General features: G+C 46.7%; 1 protein-coding gene across 2 annotated transcripts in view; it reads left to right on the top strand.

Moving 5' to 3' along the window:
- The window catches only part of LOC121877599 (sodium-dependent dopamine transporter-like), an 83,335-nt gene that overhangs the window by 7,197 nt on the left and 51,663 nt on the right, over window positions 1–24,475 (top strand). For both annotated transcript variants that reach the window (XR_006091028.1, XM_042383400.1), the window contains exon 2: window positions 9,665–10,068. Coding sequence is in view for 1 of the 2 variants with exons in the window: in XM_042383400.1 (XP_042239334.1) it covers window positions 9,840–10,068 (229 nt within the window). In the remaining variant the exon portion in view is untranslated. The remainder of the gene's footprint in view (window positions 1–9,664; window positions 10,069–24,475) is intronic.

Here is a 24,475-nt window from a genome sequence, read left to right as displayed (position 1 = left end):
AATGCATTTTCCTCTAACACCACCTATATCACAACACCCACCCCATCACAACACCACCTCACAACACCACCCATCACAACACCACCCCATCACAACACCACCCCATCACAACACCACCCCATCACAACACCACCCCATCACAACATCACCCATCACAACACCCACCCCATCACAACACCCACCCCATCACAACACCACCCCATGCCAACCCCACCCATCACAACACCACCCATCACAACACCACCCCCATCACAACATCACCCCATCACAACACCCACCCCATCACAACCACCACCCCATCACAACACCACCCCATGCAACCCCACCCCATCACAACACCCCCTCGACTCTCGTGTTACCTCCACCCGGGCAACTTCTAGAAATTAAATTAATTTTTTCTCTACCATTTCCTTCTCGAGAATTTAATTAGTGTGTTATGGAGTTGATGTGTTGACAGTGAGATAATACTGGTGTATGTTCTTAAATTACTAATACCTTCGTTTTGTTGTTATTATTGTTATTATTATTTTTGTTATTATTATTATTATTATTATTATTGTTATTATTTTGTTATTATTTTATTATTATTATTATTATTATTATTATTATTATTATTATTATTATTATTATTATTATTGTTATTATGTCATGCGTCGTCGTATGTACTGTACGACGACAATGAATATTATTCTTGGAGGTTTGAGAATGTTTTTAAAGCCTAGGAAATAGGCCCCACTCCTCCCCACCAACCCAGCTGCTAGGAGGGAGGTCGATAGTACGCATCACACACACACACACACACACACACACACACACACACACACACACACACACAGAGAAAAGGCCAACCCGGAAATGTCCAGTTAGTAAGTCCAACTAAAAAAAAAAATTACCGCCTCAGACCGACGCCAACGCGCTGGTCCATTACATACCTTGACTGCCCCCCCCACCCTCTACACCCTCCTCCCCATCCCTCTCCCCTTCCCCTCCCCCCCACCCCCCACCCACACCAAGTCAATGCCCGCAATTTAATTAAAAGATCCGTATCGTTAATATTCACAATTTGTATCAAGAAATCAAGTTGTTTATTCTCTAATTAAATATTCCGATTTTTGCCAATATAATCTGAAATCAGTTAGCGATTTTTTTAATACCGATTTTCACAATAATGCTTGAAATATGTTTGTGAGTTATGAAAGATAGGGAGTAAGGGAAGTAATATTTTTTTTTCAAAGTACTTTCTAAATTTATTTGGTATAAATCTGATTTTTTTTTAAAGTTTGAAAGTAAATAGTGTTTAGATCGTAATGTTTGAGATGATGATGATAATAATAATAATAATAGTAATAATAATAATAATAATAATAATAATAATAATAATAATAATAATAATAATAATATAGCAACAATCATAATAATAATAATAATAATAATAATAATAGTAATAATAATAGTAATAATAATAATAATAATAATAATAATAATAATAATAATAGTAATAATAATAATAATAGTAATAATAATAATAATAATAATAATAATAATAATAATAATAATAATAATAATAATATAGCAACAATCATAATAACAATAAAACCAACAACAACAAAAACAACAACAACAAACAAACACTAACCCATAACAACAACAACAACAACTATTGAATGACGAACTGAATTGAAAACTAAGTAAAAAAAAACAAAAAACAAATACGATAAATAAATTCCTAGTCAACTTCTGGACAAAAACAAAAACAAAACGCAAACAAAAACCAAAAACAGAAATAGACACGTAATCCCTCCCAGGTGAAATAAATTAACCTTAAAATAGAACACAGGTCAAGAGATGAGTTAATAAACGTAGAAAAAAGAAAAAAAAAAGAACATAAAAAAAATATTCCATGACTATTTTAATATTTCCGGGTTATATTGATCACCTGAAGATTCGACCTCTCCCCTTCTTCCTCTCCTTAATCGGGGGCCCCCCTTTCTCCTCCTTTTTTCCTTCCTTTTAGCACCCCATTCCAAACCCCCCCTCTTCCCTTCCATAACACCCCTCTTTTCACCCCCTTCTTCCCCTCCTTAACACCTCCCTTCCCCCTTTTCCCTTCCATAACACCCCCTTTCCCCCCTTCCCTCCTTAGCTTATTTCACCTGAACATTAACTATCCTACTGCAATTACCTAAGAAGGGGGGGAATGCTTAGTTACATTTGGTTAGGTTAAGTGTGGTTTGGTTCAGGGTAGGTTAGCATTACGTTTGGTTAGGTGTGATTGGTTCAGGATAGGTTAGCATTACGTTTGGTTAGGTGTGGTTGGTTCAGAATGAGTTAGCATTACGTTTGGTTAGGTGTGGTTGGTTCAAGGAATCAGTTAGCGTACGTTTGGTTAGGTGTGGTTGGTTCAGGGAGTGGGATGGCGTTACGTTTGGTTGGGTTTGGTTGGGTTCAGGGGTGGAGTTAGCATTACGTTTGGTTAGGTGTGGTTGGTTCAGGGTGAGTTGTAGCGTACGTTTGGTTAGGTGTGGTTGGTTCAGGGTAAGTTAGCGTACGTTTGGTTAGGTTAGGTGTAGTTTGGTTTAGATTAGGTAAGGTTAGGTTAGGTTAGGTTAGGTTAGGTTAGGTGACGATATATCAAATGGACCAGGCCAGTTTGAACAGTGAAGTTGTGTTCATGAAACGTATCTTTGAAATCATAGTGTAAAGAGAGAGAGATAATGTTGATAACGAGAGAGAGAACGAGGGAGACACTATAAATGGCCAGCTAGATGATTGGGAATAATATGAGAGACAAATTTTGATTTAGGATTGAAATAGGTAAACACTGGTTTGGAAACAGAGTAGTGGATGAATGGAACAAGTTACCAAATATCATCATTAACTCGAATACGCTGAATAGCTTCAAACATAGGTTGGATGCTTATATGAGCAATAGGGGTTGGGTGTAAACAGGACTGCCCAGTATGGGCCAATAGGCCCGCTGCAGTTTCCTCCATTCTTATGTTCTTATGTAATGAGAGAGAGAGAGAGAGAGAGAGAGAGAGAGAGAGAGAGAGAGATAATGTAGATAACGAGAGAGGGGGAGGGGGGAGGAGGCCAGGTGTGTTAATTATTATCTGAGACAACAACAGGTGAGGTAGGACAAGGTAAGGGGTGGTATGTAGGGTCGCTGGGAGAAATGTAATGAGTGGACGTCTGTGTGTGTGTGTGTGTGTGTAATAATAATAATAATAATAATTAACGGTTTATTGAAAAAGTTCTGCAGCTCGAAGGCTGAAAATTACATTGGACAAAAATGAATTATTACATACAAAGTCATGGGGTGGATGGGTCGTTTAACAAAAGCTTTTATTACTGAAAGGAGAAGGAACAATGATTGAACATACATATTATTATAGTTTATAGTTGATGGCCCGGACCTAGGTCAACAGATCAGGTCAGGCCAGGTCAAGAGGTCAAGTCAGGTCCGGTCAAATCAGTAAGTCAAGGAGATCAGGGAGCACAAGTTGACCACCTCATTACACCAAGCGCGTGAATAGCCCGAGTTGTGGTGGCGGGGACAGAAAAATTTTCACCAATAACTCACCCCACCTCCCTCCTCCCCCTGACTGGTGGCGTTTCTCATGATTCTCGTCACCTAAAGTTTAATCAATGGACAAATGCAAAGCTAATATTACTCTGGAAGTGAATTTGACTCTCTCTCTCTCTCTTACACAGACGTTCTCTCCATTCCCCCCTCCCTCCCTCCCTCTCTCTGACAAACACATTCTCTTCCCTTTCCCTTCCCTTCCCATCTCTCTCTCTCTCTCTCTCTCTCTCTCTCTCTCTCTCTCTCTCTCTCTCACTTTTACGTGTTTATTAATCCGCTCAGCGTTACCCCGGCAGCGTAAAATTCTCTGTTGTCATTTCATTTGCTATTCAGATGAGCTTTCTCGTTGTGTTTAATCATATTGACTTGGGGAAATAAAAGGGACAAATTAACTGGAGTGAGATATTGGGGGTGTGAGGTGTGGGGGGGTGTGGAGGGGGGATGGGGGAGTGAGGGGGGGGAGTCGTGTTTGGTGTTGGGTGGCGGTAGACTAATTTGGTTTTATTGGTTGAGTTTCTTGATACATACATACATACCTACTTATAGACAGACAGACACACGCACGCACACACAGGGATATTAGGGTGGAAGCGCTAGGCAGCGGAGACCTTCTTAATTATCGATCTTGATACAGAATTGTGAGATTATATTGATGCTCTCTCTATCTCTCTCTCTCTCTCTCTCTCTCTCTCTCTCTCTCTCTCTCTCTCTCTCTCTCTCTCTCTCTCTCTCTCTCTCTCTCTCTCTCTCATCGTCAGTGAACACAGGAACACTTACTACAACGTAAGGACCTGTTGAGAATCCTTGTGAGGGTGAAGGGTGGTGAGGGTGAAGGAGTGGTGAGGTGAAAGAGGTGGTGAGGTGAAAGGGGTGAAGTGAGGGTGAAGGGTGGTGAGGGTGAAGGGGGTGGAGTGTGGGGTTGGGGAAGGGTTGGTTAGGTGGATGGGGTTGTGGGAGTGATGGGTTGGTGGGAGGTTGACGAGACTGGGAGGGGTGGGGGGATCTCAAGTGACAGGGCCCTCGATGTGTGTTGAGATGATTCTGTAATGACATGTCCCCCTCGCCTTGCCGTCTAATTTCCTCAATTTTCTCCTCTCTCTCTCTCTCTCTCTCTCTCTCTCTCTGATGGAAGGCACCGTTCATTATCTCCCCCTGTCACCTTTCTCTCACTCCTCATCTCTCTAAATAACTCACTAGATATCTCTCAAGGTTCTCTCTTGTTCTCTGCGTTAGTCCTTGTTTATATCTCTCTCACTCCTGACCCTTGCCTCCCCTCCCCTCTCACTCCCCTGACCCCTCCTCCTCCTCCTCCTCCCTCACACTCCTTGCCTCCCTCCCATACCCCTGGCTCCTCCTCCCACATACCACCTGGCTCCTCCCTCCCACATATCTCCTGGCTCCTCCCTCCCACATACTCCCTGACCTCTCCCTCCCTCAAGCTCCCTCTTTCCCTCCGTCATACTCCCTGTAAGTATGTATGTATGTATGTATGTATGTGCAGTATGTATGTAAGTATGTGTTTATGTATGTATGTTCGGTAGGCTAGTCGAGTTTTGTCATCGGTGTTAAAAGTCGATGAGTGAGTCTCGTCCGCCGGAGTAGAGAAGGGAGCCAGCCAGCCAAGCACCTCATCACAGGCTTGTAAAACACTTGATGGAGCTGTAATTAACTGTTGTGGAAGAGTGTGATTGTTGGGTTTATCTGTGTGTGTGTGAGAGACAGACAGACAGACAGACAGACAGATTCGCACATAGAAACACAACTCACATACACACACACACACACACATGTATAAAAAGGCACAACAAACAAGTATACACAGTCACGAAATCACACACACACAACTACTCGCAGATTTGTACATACAGGGGTGTATATAAAACACACAACGAGATACCTAACATATACACAATTCACACATACATACATACATACATACATACATACATACATACATACATACATACATACATACTGTACATACGCTCCAGAAAAAAAAAATCTTACTCCTCAAAAATTACTTAAGAAACTGAGAAAAAGTTTGGTCCAATTACACCTCGACCAACTGTGTCTGGTTAGGGGGCACGTGTGGTTGTGGCCACACCTGTGATTGGTGGCCACACCTGTGATTTGTGGCCACACCTGTGATTGGTGGCCACACCTGTGATTACGGTCAAACTTCTTATTGTGACCACACCTGTTATTGCAGAGAGAGACAGAGGCAGTGAGAGAGAGAGAGAATCATTGAGAGAGAGAGAGAGAGACAGACAGGGAGAGAGAGAGACAGAGGCACAGAGATAAACATAGAGAGAGGGAGAGAGAGATAACGTCAAATATCCATCGCTACAATTACACAGTTGTCTGGTGTCAAGGGTGAAGTGAGACGAGATGAGATGAAGTGAGGAAGACATCGCATCGTCGTCATAGCCGCTGTGGATGATGATGTGGCAACAGTGTGCAGCGCTGCCAACAATATCCCCCTGATTGCTAATTAACTCTCTGTCTTGCCACCTTCCGGACTCTCATTTGACCCCCAATCAGGAGTAATTATTTAGGTCATTAACTTCTCAATCCCCACTCCGCTTATCCTACTTCTGGAAACTCTTCTTTTTTTTTTTAAGGATTTAGGATCATAGGAAGGAGCATCAGATTCTCTTTTACGTCTGTTTTTCTTATTTTTGCGTTTTTTAGGGTTAGTTTCCCGCGTTTTTTAGTGTTGTTTTCCCGCGTTTTTTAGTGTTAGTTTCCCGCGTTTTTATAGCGTACTTTTAGCGTTTTTCGGGTAGTTTCATTACGTTTTTAGGGTAGTTTTATCGTGTGTTTTTTAGGGTAGATTTCCCGTGATTTTAGGGTAATTTTCCTGTCATTAGAGGTAAATTTTCTATTTTGGGGGATATTTTTCCAACATTTTTAGTATAATTTCTGTTTCTAGGGTAATTTTGTCCCCACCTTTTCAGAGTAATTTCCCTGCGTGTCTTAGCTACTTTTTCCTCAGTTGATGTGCTTTTGCTTACAGTAATTTTCCCTGTTTATTTTTTCCTTCGTGTTATTTCCCCAATTTCCCTGTACTTTTTTCCCCTGCTGGCGTATAACATTTCCCCCGCTTTTTCCTGTCGTTTATAATTTTGGGTTGACGTAAAATAATAAAGAAAATCATATATAAAAACTTTCCTTATAAATCAAATTAATTTTTCTGTATTCATATTTATTGTATATATCTGTTTTTGCGTTTTTGTTTTATTACTTTTGAAACAATTAATGAAAAACTAAAACAACCATGTCTTTTATTATCTATGTATTTCTATGCTTTTATGTAATCATCTAAAACAATTATTAAAACAAAAAGTATTTATTTCTCTATACATTTCTATCCTTAAACAACAGACAATAACTATTTATTTCATTATCTATACATTTCTATCCTTTTATTCACTCATCTATAGTAATAAAAAACAAAACAACTTCTTTCATCATCTATAGACTTCTATCATTTTATTCACTCACCTCTTTGTTCCATTCGTCTAAAAACAATAAAAAGCAAAATAACTTCTTTCATTATCTATACATTTCTTTCATTTTATTCACTCACCTAAAACAAGAAACAAAAGCAGTGCTAAAACAAACAATAGAGGTGTTGTATTTCCAGTCCTCATCACGGCCGCCTCACAGCCTCCGTGTCCGTCCGGGCTAATTGTTCAAAACGTTTTTCTGTTGTCACTTTTCCTCAGTTTTTTGTTTGTTTTACACTATTTTTTGGTGTGTGTGTGTGTGTGTGTGTGTGGTAGCCACTGATATCAATCAGATGAAATTTACCAAAGCTACATGGTCTGATGGAATCCCAGCTGAGATGTATAAAGCAGGAGGACCTCTGCTTACCAGCCGACTCCTCTCTCTCCTGGAGATTATATGGGAGTAGAAGGAAATCCCCCAAGCCCTTAAAGACGCCTCCAACGTCAATATTTATAAAAACAAGGGAGACCGGTCACACTGTGGCAACTGCTTTGGGATCTCGCTGCTGCCCGAGTCCTCCTAAACAGATTTCTTCCTGAGGCGGAAAATTTACTCCCAGAATCTCAATGTGGCCTTAGACCACCATGTGGCACCACTGACATGATCTTTGCTGCCCGCCAGATACAGGAAAAATGCAGAGAACAGCGTCGTGACCTGTACATAGCCTTCATCGACCTAACCAAGGCCTTCGACTCGGTCAACAGGGAAGCCTTCTGGCGTACCCTCAGCTGTTTTGGCTGCCCACCAAAATTCATCGCCATTGTGAGGCAACTCCACGATGGTATGAACGGCAGTGTCCTGTACAATGGCACCCAGTCTGAGTTCTTTCCCACCCAAATGGGGTAAAATAAAGATGTATACTGGCACCAACTCTTTTCCACATTTTTTACTGTCTTCCTAATGGCCATGTCACACAGAAAGTTATGCTCGCTTCTCTACGCACGTGTGCTACGTGTTTTGAATTACTGCAATGGTTTTTAAATTAGGTAACTCACGCGAACAGTGAAGCTACGAGCGCCACGCAGTGGTTTGAGTTACCACGCCAGTGCCGACCTTGCCGGTGGGGTAGACATCCAGTAATGAATGAAGGGACTTTTCTACATAAGACGACTTCAGGCAAGGGCAAAGGTGTCGGCCGCTTCCATCGGTAAACCTCAGTATGCAGACGACCTCACCCTCGTCGCTCACACTGAACGACCTTGAGGTGAATGTATGCAAAACACAAATACTGTTCCAGCCTGCCCCTGGTTTAGCCACGCCTCCACCGTCCAGCCAGGTTAATGGTACTACCTTCACTCAGGTTAATTATTCCTAGTACCTCGGCTCCCAACCTGTCCACCACAGCGGACATCAATGAAGAGATCCAACACCGAGTCAGATGTGCATCTCAAGCCTGTAGCAGACTGCTGCAGGGAGCTGAAATTATCTACAATGATGCACGTATATCGAGCAGTGGTCTTTCCCACCTCCCTGTATGGCAGCAAGACATGGGTCACATACAGGAGGTACCTCAAGGCACTTGAGAACTTCCACCGATGTAGTTTACATGCCTTCTACCGAGTCCGCTGGGATGACAAGATGGCAAACACTATTATTCTCGCTCACATCAATTGTTTGAGCATCGAGGCTGCTATTATCCGTGGCGAAAACAGCAACTCTACAGTCTTATAGAGAATGACAAACGTAACGTTGGTGGCCAACTGAAAAGGTATAATGATAGTCTTAAGACAAACCTGAAGGACGACCACTCCACACGGTAACGCTTGGAGGAGCACCACACGAGGTGTTAATACTTTAGAGTTAGCCCGACTGCTTACCGAGGCAGACAAGCGCCAACGCATTAGATGTAGTCCTCCACGTGTGCAACATCTGTGGACGGTCCTGCCAGTCCCGCATCGGCCTCTCGAGTCACTTCAGAGCTCACCAACGAAGGTGACGTCACTAATAACTTGTATCATTGTATCATAGCTGAGTGATCTTCATGCTCGATTATGAGTGACAGAAAATATAATAGTAGTAGTAGTTCTGTGTGTGTGTGTGGGCAGTGATAAAAGTATTTACTGTAACAATGAACAATGGCGCGACTCAGCGATACTTGACTATTATCTCCTGAGGCGGGCAGCACCTGCCCCTCTCGACCACCAGCTTCTTATAACACCTCCCAGTGGTAGCTAGTCAGTCTAACCAAGAGGAGTGATGGAGTACTGAGCTAACACACACGATCACCAGAATATTATTAAACACTAACGCTAACTTAATCTAATGCTAACCTAACCTAACATAACCTAACCTAACCTAACCTAACCCCCATGAAACGTTAGGGTGTTTAAAATCATCAGGTGAAAAAAGCTAAGGACTAATCTTCAGGTGCTCCATAGACATTTTCTTATCTTACGTGTAACGTGTGTGTGTGTGTGTGTGTGTGTGTGTGTGCGGCTATACTGAGGGAGTACACTGAGAGGTGGACAGATTGCACTATCAGTTGTGACTGCCTCTCTCTGAACTATTGTACGTCACTGACACTCGTAAACGTCATCATAATCTTAACACATGTATGTTCTCCCCCAGGGTGTATGCGTGAGGGCGCGCGCACGGGAGGACGCTGAGTGTGACGCACCACAGACTGCTGGCAGTGGCCGCGCATGACGTACTAACGCACCGCGGCGGCGACCAGTTTGTGCTTGGGTGAGTCGCCAGCGTCAGGAGGAGCTGCCTGCCGCGCCGCCCGTAGAGTGCACCAAAGATGGCGGGGGGCGACACCAAGAAGACGGTGGTGCCGTGTGGGCGTGATGATGGTGGTGGTGGTGGGGACGTCCTGGCCAGGGAGGGCGTGGGCCCCCCAGGGGACGCAGAAGGGGAGGAGAGAGAGACCTGGGGCAAGAAGGTCGACTTTCTCCTCTCGGTCATCGGCTTCGCGGTCGACCTCGCCAACGTGTGGAGATTCCCTTACCTCTGCTACAGGAACGGTGGAGGTGAGTCTTGCTGCCCTTCACTACTGTATTGTTCTCTCTGTAATAATGCCTACCTATTATTAATTCACTACAAGAGCGGTGGAGGTGAGTCCTGTTGTCTTCCTCAACAGCCTTATTTATACCCTCTACAAGAGCGGATTTGTTATTGTTTCTAACTTCAATATACAAGATCGTTTCCTCCCAACCAGTTCCTCGGGGCGTTTTCTTTGAAATAAGTTAAGCCGTTTTCTTTATAATTAAACACGTTTTATTTGCAACTAATTCCGGTCTTTTCATTGCATATTTATTATGGTGTTACTATTTATTTATATAGATAATCTAAGGAAACTTTCTCACTATCTCTCGGTCTTTTTGTCTCTCTGTCTGTCTCTGTCTGTCTGTCTCTCTGTCTGTCCGGGCGTCTTCTCCACAATGAACCAGCTAACACACTCACTACCCTCAGGTGACACAAACACATTACCATTACACTCCTTTGCTGTCACTCTCCTCATTTGCATAATTGCCCAATATCGGTTCCTGATTCCCCTACCACCAACTGAGAGTCCTAGTGACCTGCAGGTACACACACACACACACACACACACACACACACACACACACACACACACACACACACACACACACCTGTATTATCAGCTATCAGGAGACAAGTAGTATTTTATCACCACTAGTCCCACCAGGTGAAATGACAAGTATTTTTATTTACCTAGATATAATTGATACTAAAATACATGTGTGTGTGTGTGTGTGTGTGTGTGTGTGTGTGTGTGTGACGAGTATAATTAACGTACAAGCAAACATACACTCATGCATAAATTTACATACATGTGGATAGGCAGACACACACACACACACACGCACACACATACACACACACACACACACGCACACACACACGCGCGCCAAAATAAAATCTGAAATATTCACACTTAAACAAATAAACAAACACGCAAAAAAATCACTACAATAACCAGACGAAGAAACACACACAAACAAAACGACATACAAACACAAATCACATACAGACATATTCATACACTGACAAGCAGAAAATACACACACACACACACACACACACACACACACACACACATACACACACGACGCTACATCGATATAAAGGGTGTGTAGTTAGGGGATTTATGCTCCTCGGCACAGCAATTACACTGAGCCAAGGAGCGAATATTTCCCTCTTGTCGTGTTTACCGTCGACTCCCTAATTGGCGGCCAGAGCATTTATTCTCCCTTGTTGACGCCCTGTGATGGTGCCACTTTCAGGGAGAATAGAGGGATTTTAGGAGTTATGAGGGAGATGAAGGGAGATTGGGGCGAGGGAAATTTAAGGGAGATTAAGGTCTACAGAGAGGTGGAAGGGAGTTGAACGTCAACAGGGAGATGGAAGGAGATTAGGGTCTGCAGAGAGATGGAAGGGAGTTTAGGGTCTGCAGAGAGATGGAAGAGGAGTTTAGGGGTGCAGAGAGAGAGATGGGAAGGGAGTTTAGGGGTCTGCAGAGAGATGGAAGGGAGCTTAGGGTCTGCAGAGAGATGGAAGGAGTTTAGGGTCTGCAGAGAGATGGAAGGGAGTTTAGGGTCTGCAGAGAGAGATGGAAGGGTTAGGAGTCTACAGAGAGGTGGAAGGGAGTTTAGGGGTCTGCAGAGAGATGGAAGGGAGATTAGGGGGTTTAAAGGGAGAAGGGAGTGAGTGAGTTCAGGGGTCTATAGGGAGAAATTAAGGGGTGTTAGTCCCAGGGGTAATGTCGGATGACGGAGGGAGGAGGGGTAGGTCCCAGGGGTGGTGGAGGAGGTCTCAAGGGGGTTACGTCGAGGGAGGAGAGGGGTGGTAGGTCCCAGGGGGGGTGGTGTATGTTCCAGGAGGGTATTGGTTCCAGGAGGTGTAGGTTCCAGGAGGAGGAGGTGTATGTTCAGGAGGAGGAGGGTGTTGTTCCAGGAGGGCGTAGGTTCCAGGAGGGTGTAGGTTCAGGGGGGGGTGGTAGGGGGCGTAGGTTCCAGGAGGGTGTAGGTTCAGGAGGGGGTGGTTATGTTCCAGGGAGGGCGTAGGTTCCAGGAGGGTGTAGGTTCCAGGAGGGGGGTGTAGGTCCCAGTGAGGAGGGGAGGTTGGTCACAAGGGGGGGTGGTAGGTCCCAGGGGGTGATGGTGGTGACCCCAGACAATCAAGGAGGCATATAGGCTTGACCATCACCATACCTTGGGTGACCTTGTTTATTGGGGTCATACTGTACTCTATTTACCTCCTCCTGACGTCTTCCATACTGATGTGAGTTACTTACCCCTCTTCCTCCTCCTCTTCTTCTTCTTCCTCCTTTGTCTCCTCTTCCTTCTCCTCTTCCTCCTCCTTCTTCCTTCATTCACTCACTTACTCTGGCTCTCTTAGTCATTCATTCATTCACTCATTTACTCACTCTCATTTCTCCCTGACAGTGTGTGTGTGTGTGTGTGTGTGTGTGTGTGTGTGTGTGTGTGTGTGTGTGTGTGTGTGTGTGTGTGTGTGTGTGCACTACTCACCCCCTCTCCAACACTGTACTCAACAACTGTCTTCGTCATATCGTCCTGCTGATAACAACCTCATTACAGCAGTCACTTAAATCACCCAATTAAGAGCCATCCAGGAGGGGCAGTTAGCAGGTAATTACCCTGTTAACAAGGCGGTTCATTGGCTGTTATTGCTTGTAATTATCACCGGGGGATTATCGCAGTCATTAGCGTCTGTTGGTGTGAGCTGCCACCCTGATTCCCGAGGCTTTGTTTACTGGCTGGGTGGCGAGGTGGTTCTGTGGGCAGTGAGCGGTGGGTGGTTCTGTGAGCGGTGGGTGGTGGGGTGATGGGTGGTTCTGTGGGCGTAGGTGGTTCTGTGGTGGTGGTGGTTCTGTGAGCGGTGGGTGGTTCTGTGGGTGGTGGGTGGTTCTGTGGGCGGTAGGTGGTTCTGTGGGTGGTGGGTGGTCTGTGGGCGTGTAGGTGGTTCTGTGGGTGGTGGGTGGTTCTGTGGGTGGTGGATGGTTCTGTGGGTGGTGGGTGGTTCTGTGGATGATGGGTGGAGGTTCTCTGGGTGGGGGTCGTTATGTGGGTGGTGGGTGGGGGTTTTGTAGCATGTGGTGTTGTAACCTAACCTAACCTAACCTAATCTAACCTAACCTAACCTAACCTAACCTAATTCAACCTAACCTAACCTAAACAACACTTAACCACCGAGGACAATAAATAAATTCCACGTGCTGTATATGATCATTTAATCCACGTCACTTGAAGAATTAACCGCACGAGTACCATAACAGTCCCTTGAGTACGAGAATTTGAGCCAATTTACCTCATGAGTCCATATTAGTCCCTAGAGTACGAGAATGTGCGCCAATTTGCGTCCTCATCATAGTACTCCAGAGGTCACGAGCGTTCCATAAATGCTTCGGATTCACGAGTCTGAATCTTGAGGGTTCGGGGTTCAGTGGAAGAGCCGAACGCCCTTTAGTAGTTGACTGTACTGTGTATGATGGCTTTACGTGGGATAATTTCAAGGGATCAAGAGGGTTCGGATCAAGAGGGTTCGGATCAAGAGGGTTCAAATCAAGGGGGTTCGAATCAAGGGGGTTCGGATCAAGTGGGTTTGGACCAAGGTGGTTCAGATCAAGGGGGTTCGGATCAAGTGGGTTCGAACCCTTTATCCAGTGGTGTGTATACCTCTTAGTGAACTCATAGAGGCTATCATTGAAGAGAGAAACGTAATGGAGGAAAAATCCACATTGCTTGGGACACTTTATTGCTTTGTTTATATATAATGACAATAATCGTGGTTAATGTAAATACGTTGGAATTAATGACCCACCTACCCCACCCACTGACCAACCCTTTGAACCAGTCCATAACATAACCCACCTTACCCACTCACCCAACTACCAACCCACCCCACCCACCCACCCCCTGAAGCAAGGTCTCACTACTGATGTCCCGCTTTAGATCTTTTCCTTTCTCACTTAGTTGCCCCTTTTCCTTTCTCCTACATCACCCCTCACTCCCCTCCCCTATACATCACCCCTCACTTCCTCCCTACATCACCCCTCCACCCCCCCTCCTACATCACCCCTCCTCCCTCTCCTCTACATCACCCCTTACCCCCCCTCCCCTACATCACCCCTCACCCCCTCTCCTATACATCACCCCTCCCCCCACTCCCCTACATCACACCCCCTCCACCCCCCTCCTCTCATCACCCCTCACTCCCCTCCTCTACATCACCCCTCACTCCCTCCTCTGCATCACCCCCTCCCACCCCCTCCCCCTACATCACCCCTCCTCCCCTCCTCTACATCACCCCTCCTCCCCTCCCTCTACATCACCACTCACCCCCCTCTCCTACATCACCCCTCCACCGCCCTTCCCCTCCATCACCCCTCCTCCCCCTCCCCTACATCACCTCTTGCCCTCCCTCCATCACCCTCACTCCCCTCCTCTACATCGCCCCTCACCCCCTCTCCTCTACATCACCCCTCCCCCCCCTCTCCTCTGCATCACCCTCACCCCCTCTCCCTCTCATCAACCCTCTTCCCCCCTCTCCCTACATCCCCCTCACCCGCCCTTCCCTCCATCACCCCTCACCCCCCTCTCCCCTCTGCATCACCCCTCACCCCCTCTCCTCCTACATCACCCCTCCACCCCCTCCCCTCCATCCCCTCACCCCCTCCCCATCACCCCACCCTCCCTCCCCTCCATCACCCCTCCTCCCCTCCTCCTACATCACCCCTCACCCCTCCCCTACATCCCCTACTCCCTCCTCTCACATCACCCCTCACCCCTCCCCTCCATCACCCCTCCTCCCTCCTCCTACATCACCCTCACCCCCCTCTCCTCTGCATCACCCCTCACCCCCTCTCCTCTACATCACCCCTCACCCCGCCCTCCCCTCCATCACCTTCCTCCCCACCCCTCCATCACCCCTCACTCCCCTCCTCATCACCCCTCACCCCCTCTCCTCTACATCACCCCTCACCCCCCTCTCCTACATCACGGCAGAATAAAGGGTCAGTTGGCAGCCCCTACAAGAGAGACAAAGGCTGTAGAAAAAATCTCATTAAGACGGCAGCTTCACACCGTGTGTCTGTTGACGTTAAGTGAGTACTGTTGACCAATGGAGAGGAAGGGGGGGTGGTGCTTCCCTTCCTGATGTGTTTTAGTGACCCCGGTACCTAAAGGTCAAAGGTCAATTCGATATTAGACTAATATTAACGTATAGAGGTTTAGAGAGTCTTTACTAGTAATTAATACCTAAAGATGACGGCTAAATTACTCTAAGACTGCTGATCCTTCCACAACGACGATTTTATTCAGTTCAGGGGTTAGGTTAGGTTAGGTTAGGTTTTTCACATACAGATCATATGAAAATGTCGCAATATATACATTGAGACTCTACTCTTATGTATGTTTATTTTACACACACACACACACACACACACACACACACACACACTGAGGAGAGGAACATCTCGTAACCTTTTACCTCAATTGCTGGACTCAACCCTTTGTGGCGCCCGACACTGTTGAGTGTTGCCCCTGGTGTGTGTGTGTGTGTGTGTGTGTGTGTGTGTACACACTCTCCTCCTTTCTTTCTTCTCTTCTCATCCTCTTCCTTTTCCCTCCTCCCTCCCCCGCCTTCTCCGTCTTCCTCCCTTCCTCTTTATTCCTCCTCCTCTTCCATCCTACTTCATTTTTTCATCCCCCTCCTCCTCCTCCCTTCTTCCTCTCTTCTTTCCCTCCTCCCTTCCTCCTTCTCCTCCTCCCTCATCTTTTCCATTCTCCTCCTCTTCCTCCTCCTCCGGGGTCAGATAGAAGACATCAGCGGAAAGTGACCTCTTTATCGGGTCAGGGTTCGTACCTCTCTCAATTTCTCCTTCGCTTCCGCCACTTCTACTCTCTCTCTCTCTCTCTCTCTCTCTCTCTCTCTCTCTCTCTCAGTTTATGTATACTATTTAAAGAATATAGTTAAGAGAACACAATTACCAGACAGAAATATAATTCTGAGGTTAATTATAGTGACAAATTATACTAATTCTTTTGACCAATCACCGTAACTCACTCCATTCTTTTGACCAATCATCGTAACTCACTCCACTCTTTTGACCAATCACCGTAACTCACTGACTCTCTTGACTAATCACCGTTCTCTTTAAGACTTTGTGAATGAAGTATAATAATCTTGACAGTACGAGCTCATGTATTACAACAACAACAACAACAACAACAACAGCAACAAGCAAACAAACAAACAACAGCTAGTTCATTCATCAGGTGGCTAGGTGGTAAAATCTCTCGTCTTTGATTATAGTGTATTCAGGTTCGATATGGTGTGTGTGTATGTGTGTGTGTGTGTGTGTGTGTGTTATGATTGTTACCAGCACTACTATTAACTCTACCACCACCACTAACCACTACCATTACTACCACCACTTTCACCTGTCACTACTACTACCATCATCACCTACCACCACCACCACCACCACCACCTACTCTCCCAATACCTCTCCCACCCTCCTCATCCCATCATCACCTACCACCACTACACCACCTCCCACCAATACTACGCCCCCCTCTCCATCACTCCCACCCACCACCAACCACCATACACACCACCACCCACCCACTCACCACACCTACACACCTGCCACTACTCACATCACCTACCACACCACCACCACCACCACCACCACCACCACCCCTCCTCGTACCACTACTACCATCATCACCTACCACGACTACCACCACCTCCACCTACCAATACTACCACTACCACCAGCTAACAAGAATAAGAACGATTTCAAAATAGATTCTCACAACATAAATTTTTTCTTGGACTTAGAATAGTGTTCAGGACTTAACCAGGACTTTCCGTAGATGGACTTTGGACTTTGTTAGTGTATTTAAAGCGTTAGGTGATGGAGAAAATATATAGAGGGGGGTTCTTTACTCTCTGTTGTGGTGACAATTTATGGCGTCTTTTGGTGTGTGCTGTGTAGGCCTATGGTATTGTGTTCTCTGTAAGCCTATGGTGCTGTGTGTTGTGTAGGACTATGGTGCTGTGTGCTGTGGAGATCTATGAATCTGTGTGCTGTGTAGGCTTATGGTGCTGTGTAAGCCTATGGTGCTGTGAATGCCTCTGGTGTTGTGTGCTGTGGAGACCTATGGTGCTGTGTGCTGTGGAGACCTATGGTGCTGTGTGCTGTGGAGGGTCACATACGGGAGGCGATCGAAGAGAAATATTTCACTTAGTAAGATCGATAATTGATTAGAGACTGATGGAGTGATGATGGCCTCCCTTCTCTTCCACCCACCTCCTCCCTTCTCTTCCACCCACCTCCTCCCTTCTCTTCCACCCACCTCCTCCCTCCTCTTCCTCCCTCCTCCTTCTCTTCCCCTCCTCCTTCTCTTCACCACCTCCCCTTCTCTTCCACCCACCTCTTCCTTCTCTTCCACCCACCTCGTCCTTCTCTTCCACCCTCCTCCTTCTTTTCTTCTCTTCCACCCACCTCCTCCTTCTCTTCCACCCACCTCCTCCTTCTCTTCCACCCACCTCCTCCTTCTTTCCACCACCTCCTCCCTTCTCTTCCACCCACCTCCTCCCTTCTCTTTCCACCCACCTCCTCCCTTCTCTTCCACCCACCTCCTCCCTTCTCTTCCACCCACCTCCTCCCTTCTCTTCCACCCACCTCCTCCCTTCTCTTCCACCCACCTCCTCCCTTCTCTTCCACCCACTTTCTCCCTTCTCCTCTCCTCCTGTTGTCAATCTTAACCCCAATAGCGAACCCGAACCCAGGAACTTATTGTCAAACTAAAACAGATAAATAAATAAATGAATAAAATAAATAAAAACATAAATTAATCAATAAAATAAATAAGTAAATAAATAAATAAGTTAATAGATAAGAAAATAAATAAATAAATAAAATAAATAAAACCATAAATTAATAAATAAAATAAATAAATATAATAAATAAATAAATAAAACTCCAAAATGGCATAACAATTACACTAAGACTCTACCTTAGCGTCCATCAGAGGAGAAATTCAGGGCAAGAGAAGTATGTGTGTCTGCCTCGCCGCCGCTATTGTGTTGGTGACGTGTGTGTGTGTGTGTGTGTGTGTGTGTGTGTGTGTGTGTGTGTGTGTGTTTATTTGCTGGTTGCAGGAAAAAGTTAATTTACGAAAGTCTGAGAATCCTAACCTAACCTAACCTAAACGTCACACAGTAGCCTCCGTCGATGGAGAAATTGGAAGGTCGGGAGGAAGTCGGATCGAAAGGAGGTGTGATCGGCGAGTCGGGTCGGAAATCATGGAGGGAGGGAAGGGGGGGGAAAGAGGAGGGGAAATTGAGACATCCGACGCTTCACCTGATCAGTTGCCTCACACCCCAGTCTAGATGTTGGGGGCGCGGTGGAGGGGAGGAGGAGAGGTGCGTGTGGAGGGGAGGAGGAAAGGTGCGTGTGGAGGGGAGGAGAGGAGGGAGTGGTGGAGGGGAGAGTGGGATGGAAGGAAAAAATAGATGAAATACAAGAGAATATCATAAAAAAAAATATATCAAGACGAGACAGAAAAGAAATTGAACTTAAAAACACAAGATGCGACAGATTGTAAGGGAATATCAGGATATCATAGTCTCCCCATGAACCAGGTTGTGGGTTACGAAGCTGCTAACAGAAAACGGATACCCAGATGGCGATGCTTGGTGAGGGGAGAGTCTTAAGACGTGAAGGAAGGGGTGTAGTTAGTCAATGAGAAGACAAGAGTATTAATGGAGCATGGGGTGGTGTGGTGGCGTCTTAATGGAGCATGAGATGGTGTGGTGGCGGGCATGGGGGTGTGGGACAGGGGTTTGGTTGGCATGATGGTGTGCTGGGAGGGGTGGTGTGGCGTTTTAATGGAGCATAGATGGTGTGGTGGCGTCTTAATGGAGCATATGATGGTGTGGTGGCGTTTAATGGAGCATGTGATGGTGTGGTGGCGTTCTAATGGAGCATGAGATGGTGTGGTGGCGTTTTAATGGAGCATATGATGGTGTGGTGACTTAATGGAGCATGGGAAGGGTCGTTGCTGTAGTTGCCATGGTGATTATCTCCACACACACACACACACACACACACACACACACACACACAACACACACAAACACACACACACACACACACACACACACACACACACACACACACACACACACACACACCAGCAAAATGAGTCTCTATTTATCATTTCAAAGTTTATTTATTGATATGCAAATGTTGTTAATGTTAGTGTTTATTAAGGTCATATATTATTCTTAGCAGTTTATTGGCACGAAATGGCCGGCAATATACTGGATAGATTATAATCATTATATTATATACTATTTATATAAGTAATTTAACGACACGGGAATAGTTACATTATATATATATTAGTCATTTAGATAAAGTGTGTTTGATAATTGTTTATGGATACGGTAATGGCGGTAGTAGGTTGTTTAGTTACTCTTATTGGCCAGTGTGAGTGAGACAATGACTTCAATTGTTTAGCTAATGACTTCAGCCAGCCACTCCTCTAGTTACTGTGTTGTTAGTACTACACACGCACACGCACACACACCACACACACCACACACACACACACACACACACTTATTTTGCTCCGTGATTAAAACTTACGTAGTATGGACAGAGAGAGGCGTACTAATACTGCCTGGAAACTAAACCACCAGGAGGAGGAAGAGCCTTGTACCAGCCAGTGTACTTAACCTCCCGGGAAACTAAGGTAATTGTTATTAGTGGTGGGTTCTTTGATAGGGCCTTTGTGTGGGTTGGCACCTTCTTCCCTCCCCACCACCTCCCTTCCCTCTCTTTCACTCGCTCTTTCCTCCTTAACACCCTCTCACTCTTGCCCTCATCCCTCCCTCCCTCCTCACTCACACATACATACTACCTTCCTGTTTCCTCCCTCCCTCTTTTCCCTTTCCATCCTTTCTCCCTCCCTCTTTCCCATTATTACATCCCGCCCTCCCTTTCTCCCTCTCCCTCTCCCCTCCCCTCGCCCCCTCCTACTGTCCTACCCTCTTCCATCCTTCCTCTCCCTCCCTCCCTCCCTCCCTCCCCTCCCCCTCCTTTCCCGCCACTTCTTTTACTGCTTCTACTTTTCACATTTCTTTCTCTCTCCTTCCCTCCCTCCTACTCCTTCTCTCCTCTTCCCTACCTCCCTCATCCCCTCCTCCTAACACACTTTTATTTTTTCACGGGATTAGCCCACCGGGACACAGGTTATGACCCACATCAAGGCCTGGGGGCGAAATATAATAATAATAAAATATATAATAATAATAATAATAATAATAAAGGGTCATAAAAATAAAAAATAAAAAATAAAAAATTGAGACACAATATATGTATGTTGTGTCAATAGTGAAGAAACAATTGAGACCCTGCAATTGTGTGTAAATGAGGACGAAAGTCAGATCATCAATCTGGGACTTGGTCACAATTTTCGTGATGCCATATGGCAGCAGGGTCTACCATTAGACAACACCTTATGCTTCAATATCTTCCCAGGCTATAGTACCTCCCTGTTTGATAGCTGCCTGCTACCTGGTGCCTCCACCTCTCCTAACACTTCCTTCCACCTCCCTCCCTCCCTCCCTCCTCCCTCCCCTCCCTCCCTCCCTCCTCCCTCCCCCCCTCCCTCCCCCCCTCCCCCCTCCTCCTCCCCTCCATCCTCCCTCCCTCCTCCCCTCCCCCTCCCTCCCCCTCCCTCCCCTCCCCCTCCCTCCCTCCCCCCCCTCCCCCTCCCTCCCCTCCCTCCCTCCCTCCCCCTCAATGCCTTTTAAACCAGTGTTTGTTCTGTTGTAAATCTCCTGGGTCGTCTCTCTTTCTCTTTCTATCTTTCTCTCTCTCACTTTTCATCTTTACCCAGTTTATCTTCTTCTTTGTACTCTTTCACTCCAGTTATTGCTTCTCTGCTTCCTCTCTTTGTTATCATTCATTCCTTCTTTCACCTCCTTTCTTTGCCCCAAGTCTCCAGTTTATTCTATGTCTTCTGCTTCTATTTATCATGCTTGTCCTGTGTTTCCTTTCTCCGTATTCTGTAGCTTTCTTTCTCTCTCAAATCCATCTTTATCACATCTCTCTGTCTCCTTCTCCGTCTTTGTGTGTGTGTGTGTGTGTGTGTGTGTGTGTGTATGATGAGGTTCTTCACTTATGATATGCAAGATGCTAAAACACACACACATACACACACGCACACACACACACACACACACACGAGAAGGTCAGCTCTGAGCCTCGGGAGGTTCCTTCGAAGCTCCTTAATATTGTTCTTAAGAGTCACGCCACCACACTACCACACCACACCACCATCACACTACCACCATCACTACCACCACACCACACCACTATCACACCACACCACCACCGTCACTACCACCATCACTACCACCACCCATGCCACACCACCACCATCACTACCACCATCACTACCACCACACCCACCACCACCATCACTACCACCATTACTGCCACCACACCCACACCACCACCGTCACTACCACCATCACTACCACCACCATTACCACCATCAATGCTGCCACTACTACCACCACTACTACCACCATTAACCACCATCCCACCACCTGTACACCAACCTACACCCCATGTACACTCCTTAACCTAACCTAACCTAACCTAACTCAACTCGTGGGGTAAATACAGAGTGGTGATTAGCTTATAAACACTTGATGGTGATTTATTTTGGGTCCACCTGTACCTCTCCTCCCTCCACCCTCAGGAAGGTAAACAGTGCCCGAGGATTGTGTGATTAAACGACCCTCACATCGTTAGCTTGGCACACGACCTGACCTCTTACACTGATGACGTCACGCGGGTATTTTCTTGTTAATTATTATGATTGTCTTTGAGGGATGGGATAATTATTGTGTGTTGGTGTGGTTTTATCTGTCTGTCTGTCTGTCTGTCTGTCTGTCTCTGTCTGTCTGTCTGTCTCTGTCTGTCTGTCCTTCTGTCTGTCTGTCTCTGTCTGTCTGTCTGTCTCTGTCTGTCTGTCTCTGTCTGTCTGTCTCTGTCTGTCTGTCTGTCTCTGTCTGTCTATCTGTCTGTCTCTGTCTGTCTGTCTGTCTGTCTATCTGTCTGTCTCTATCTCTGTCTCTCACAATCCTCTATCTATTTACTATCTACACCTAGCGACATGTTTTCACCTCTCTCTCTCTCTCTCTCTCTCTCTCTCTCTCTCTCTCACACACCCACTAACTGCCTACATCCAGCAACATGTTCCCACCAGCCTGCCACAACCCGTCTCCTTAATGATGTAAATATCAGAGGCGCATTCGTGAGGAGGTCGGTGATGACGTGTTATTACCTTCATTATACTTAATATTCTGCTGCCACCCTTCCTCCTCCCTCCTTCCTTCTCTCTCCCTTGTCTCATCCTCCCTCTTCCCTCTCCTTCCCTTCCTCGTCTCACCCTCCTTCTCCTCTCCTCCTTCTCTTTCTTCTTGTCTCTTATTTACCTTCCTGTCACCTCCTTCTTTCTCCTTGTCTCATCTATTCCCTCTCCTTTCCTCCTTGTTTCACCCATCCAACCTCTCTCTCTCTCTCTCTCTCTCTCTCTCTCTCTCTCTCTCTCTCTCTCTTCTCTTTTGTTGCTCTTCTTTTCTCCCCTTTCCTGTACTACTTTCATAGAACGTACTATTTTCACCACCACCACCACCAACACCACCACTAACACCACCCTACCACCACCACCACCACTACCCACCAACACCACCCTACCACAACACCACCACCAACACCACCCCCACCACCACCAACACACCACCCCTACCAACACCACCACCACCACCCACCAGCAAGATCCCGCTATTGTATCCATTTCAGTTTAATTGTCGTCGTTTATATGTTTCACAATAGCGTAAATACTGTATCCTCAGTAGGGGGGTGAGGGGAGAGAGGGAGTGGGGGAAGGAGTAGGGAGGATGGGAGTTGAGGGAGGGGTGTGAAGGTGGCAGGGGTAGTGGTGAGCAAAGGTTGGTGGGAGAAGTGTGAGGAGAATGGGTGTGGGAGAAAGACAGCAAGAAGAGAAGCAGTGGAGGAGAAATAGGAAGAGGAGAAGATGTAAGTAGGGGAGGAGGAGGAGGAGGAGGAGGAAGAATTTAAATCGTCTCTGAAGGTCTCAACCGTCTCACTGTCTCTCTTTCTCCCAGTGTTGACTTTTCCCCTCCTCCTCTTCCTACCCCCCCCTTCCTCTTCCCTTACCCATTGTTGAGGCGGCCAGGTCGTCGTGTCGGTGGACTGTGGCCATTAGTGTGGACCAAGGTCTTCCACAATGGCCACGTCTTGTCTTGTAGTGTCGTTATTATTGTTGTTGTTGTTGTGTGTCACCGGCCTCCCTCCCATGTTTCCCTTCATCCCTCCCTCCTCCTCTCCTCTTTCCTTCATCCTCTACCCCTCTTCTCCTTCTCCTCTTGGTCCTCTTCCTCCTCTTCTTCCTCCTCCTCCTCCTTCAAGGTAATTTGTAGGAAACCACCAAGAGATCCTTTCCCTCCGTCCTAGTGATCCTCCCCAACTACCCCCATCCTAACCCTCCTCCCCAATCATCCCCACCCCCCCACCCACCCCTCCCCACCCACCCCTCCCCACCCATCCCTCTCCACCCCTCCTCCCCAATCATCCCCACCCACCCCCCACCCCTCCCCACCCACCTCCCACCCACCCCCTCTCCACCTCTCCTCCCCAACCACCCCCCCTTAACCCACCCTTCCCCCCACCCCCACCTTCCCCATAACAGCCCACATCCACCCCCACTCAGCAGCACATTACCCACACCCTCGCCTCCCCATGTGACCATCAATTGTGTGGGAGAATGTATGAATGACTGTCCGTGAACACAACACAGTCTATCTATCTATCTATCTATCAGTCTATCTATCTATCTATCTATCTGCAATACACCGCCCACCTTATTTCTATACCCAGCCACACCTCTACGACTTACACCCACACTACAGTGACTCCAACTCTCAAAGCCCACCCCACCCTAGCCGCCCACACGCCCACCCTGACTGCCTACACGTCATCCCTGACCACTCACACACCCACTCTTATCGCCCACACGCCCACCCTGACCGCCCACGCGCCACCTTGACCATCCACACGCCCACCCTGTCTCCACACCAACCTGACTACCCACACGCCCACCCTGTCCACTCACACGCCACCTTGACCAACCGCCCACCCTGACCGCCCACATCCCACCTGTCCACCCTACGCCACCTTGACCGCCTCCGCCCACTGCCTACACGCCCTCTGTGACAGTCCACACGCCCACCCTGTCCACCCACACGCCACCTTGTCCATCCACATGCCACCTTGACAGC

This window comes from Homarus americanus, unplaced genomic scaffold (assembly GCF_018991925.1).
Source record: "Homarus americanus isolate GMGI-L3 unplaced genomic scaffold, GMGI_Hamer_2.0 scaffold54332, whole genome shotgun sequence".
Lineage (NCBI taxonomy): Eukaryota > Metazoa > Arthropoda > Malacostraca > Decapoda > Nephropidae > Homarus > Homarus americanus.
Note: the sequence above shows the minus strand (reverse complement) of the source record. Positions and strands in the feature narration are given on the sequence as shown.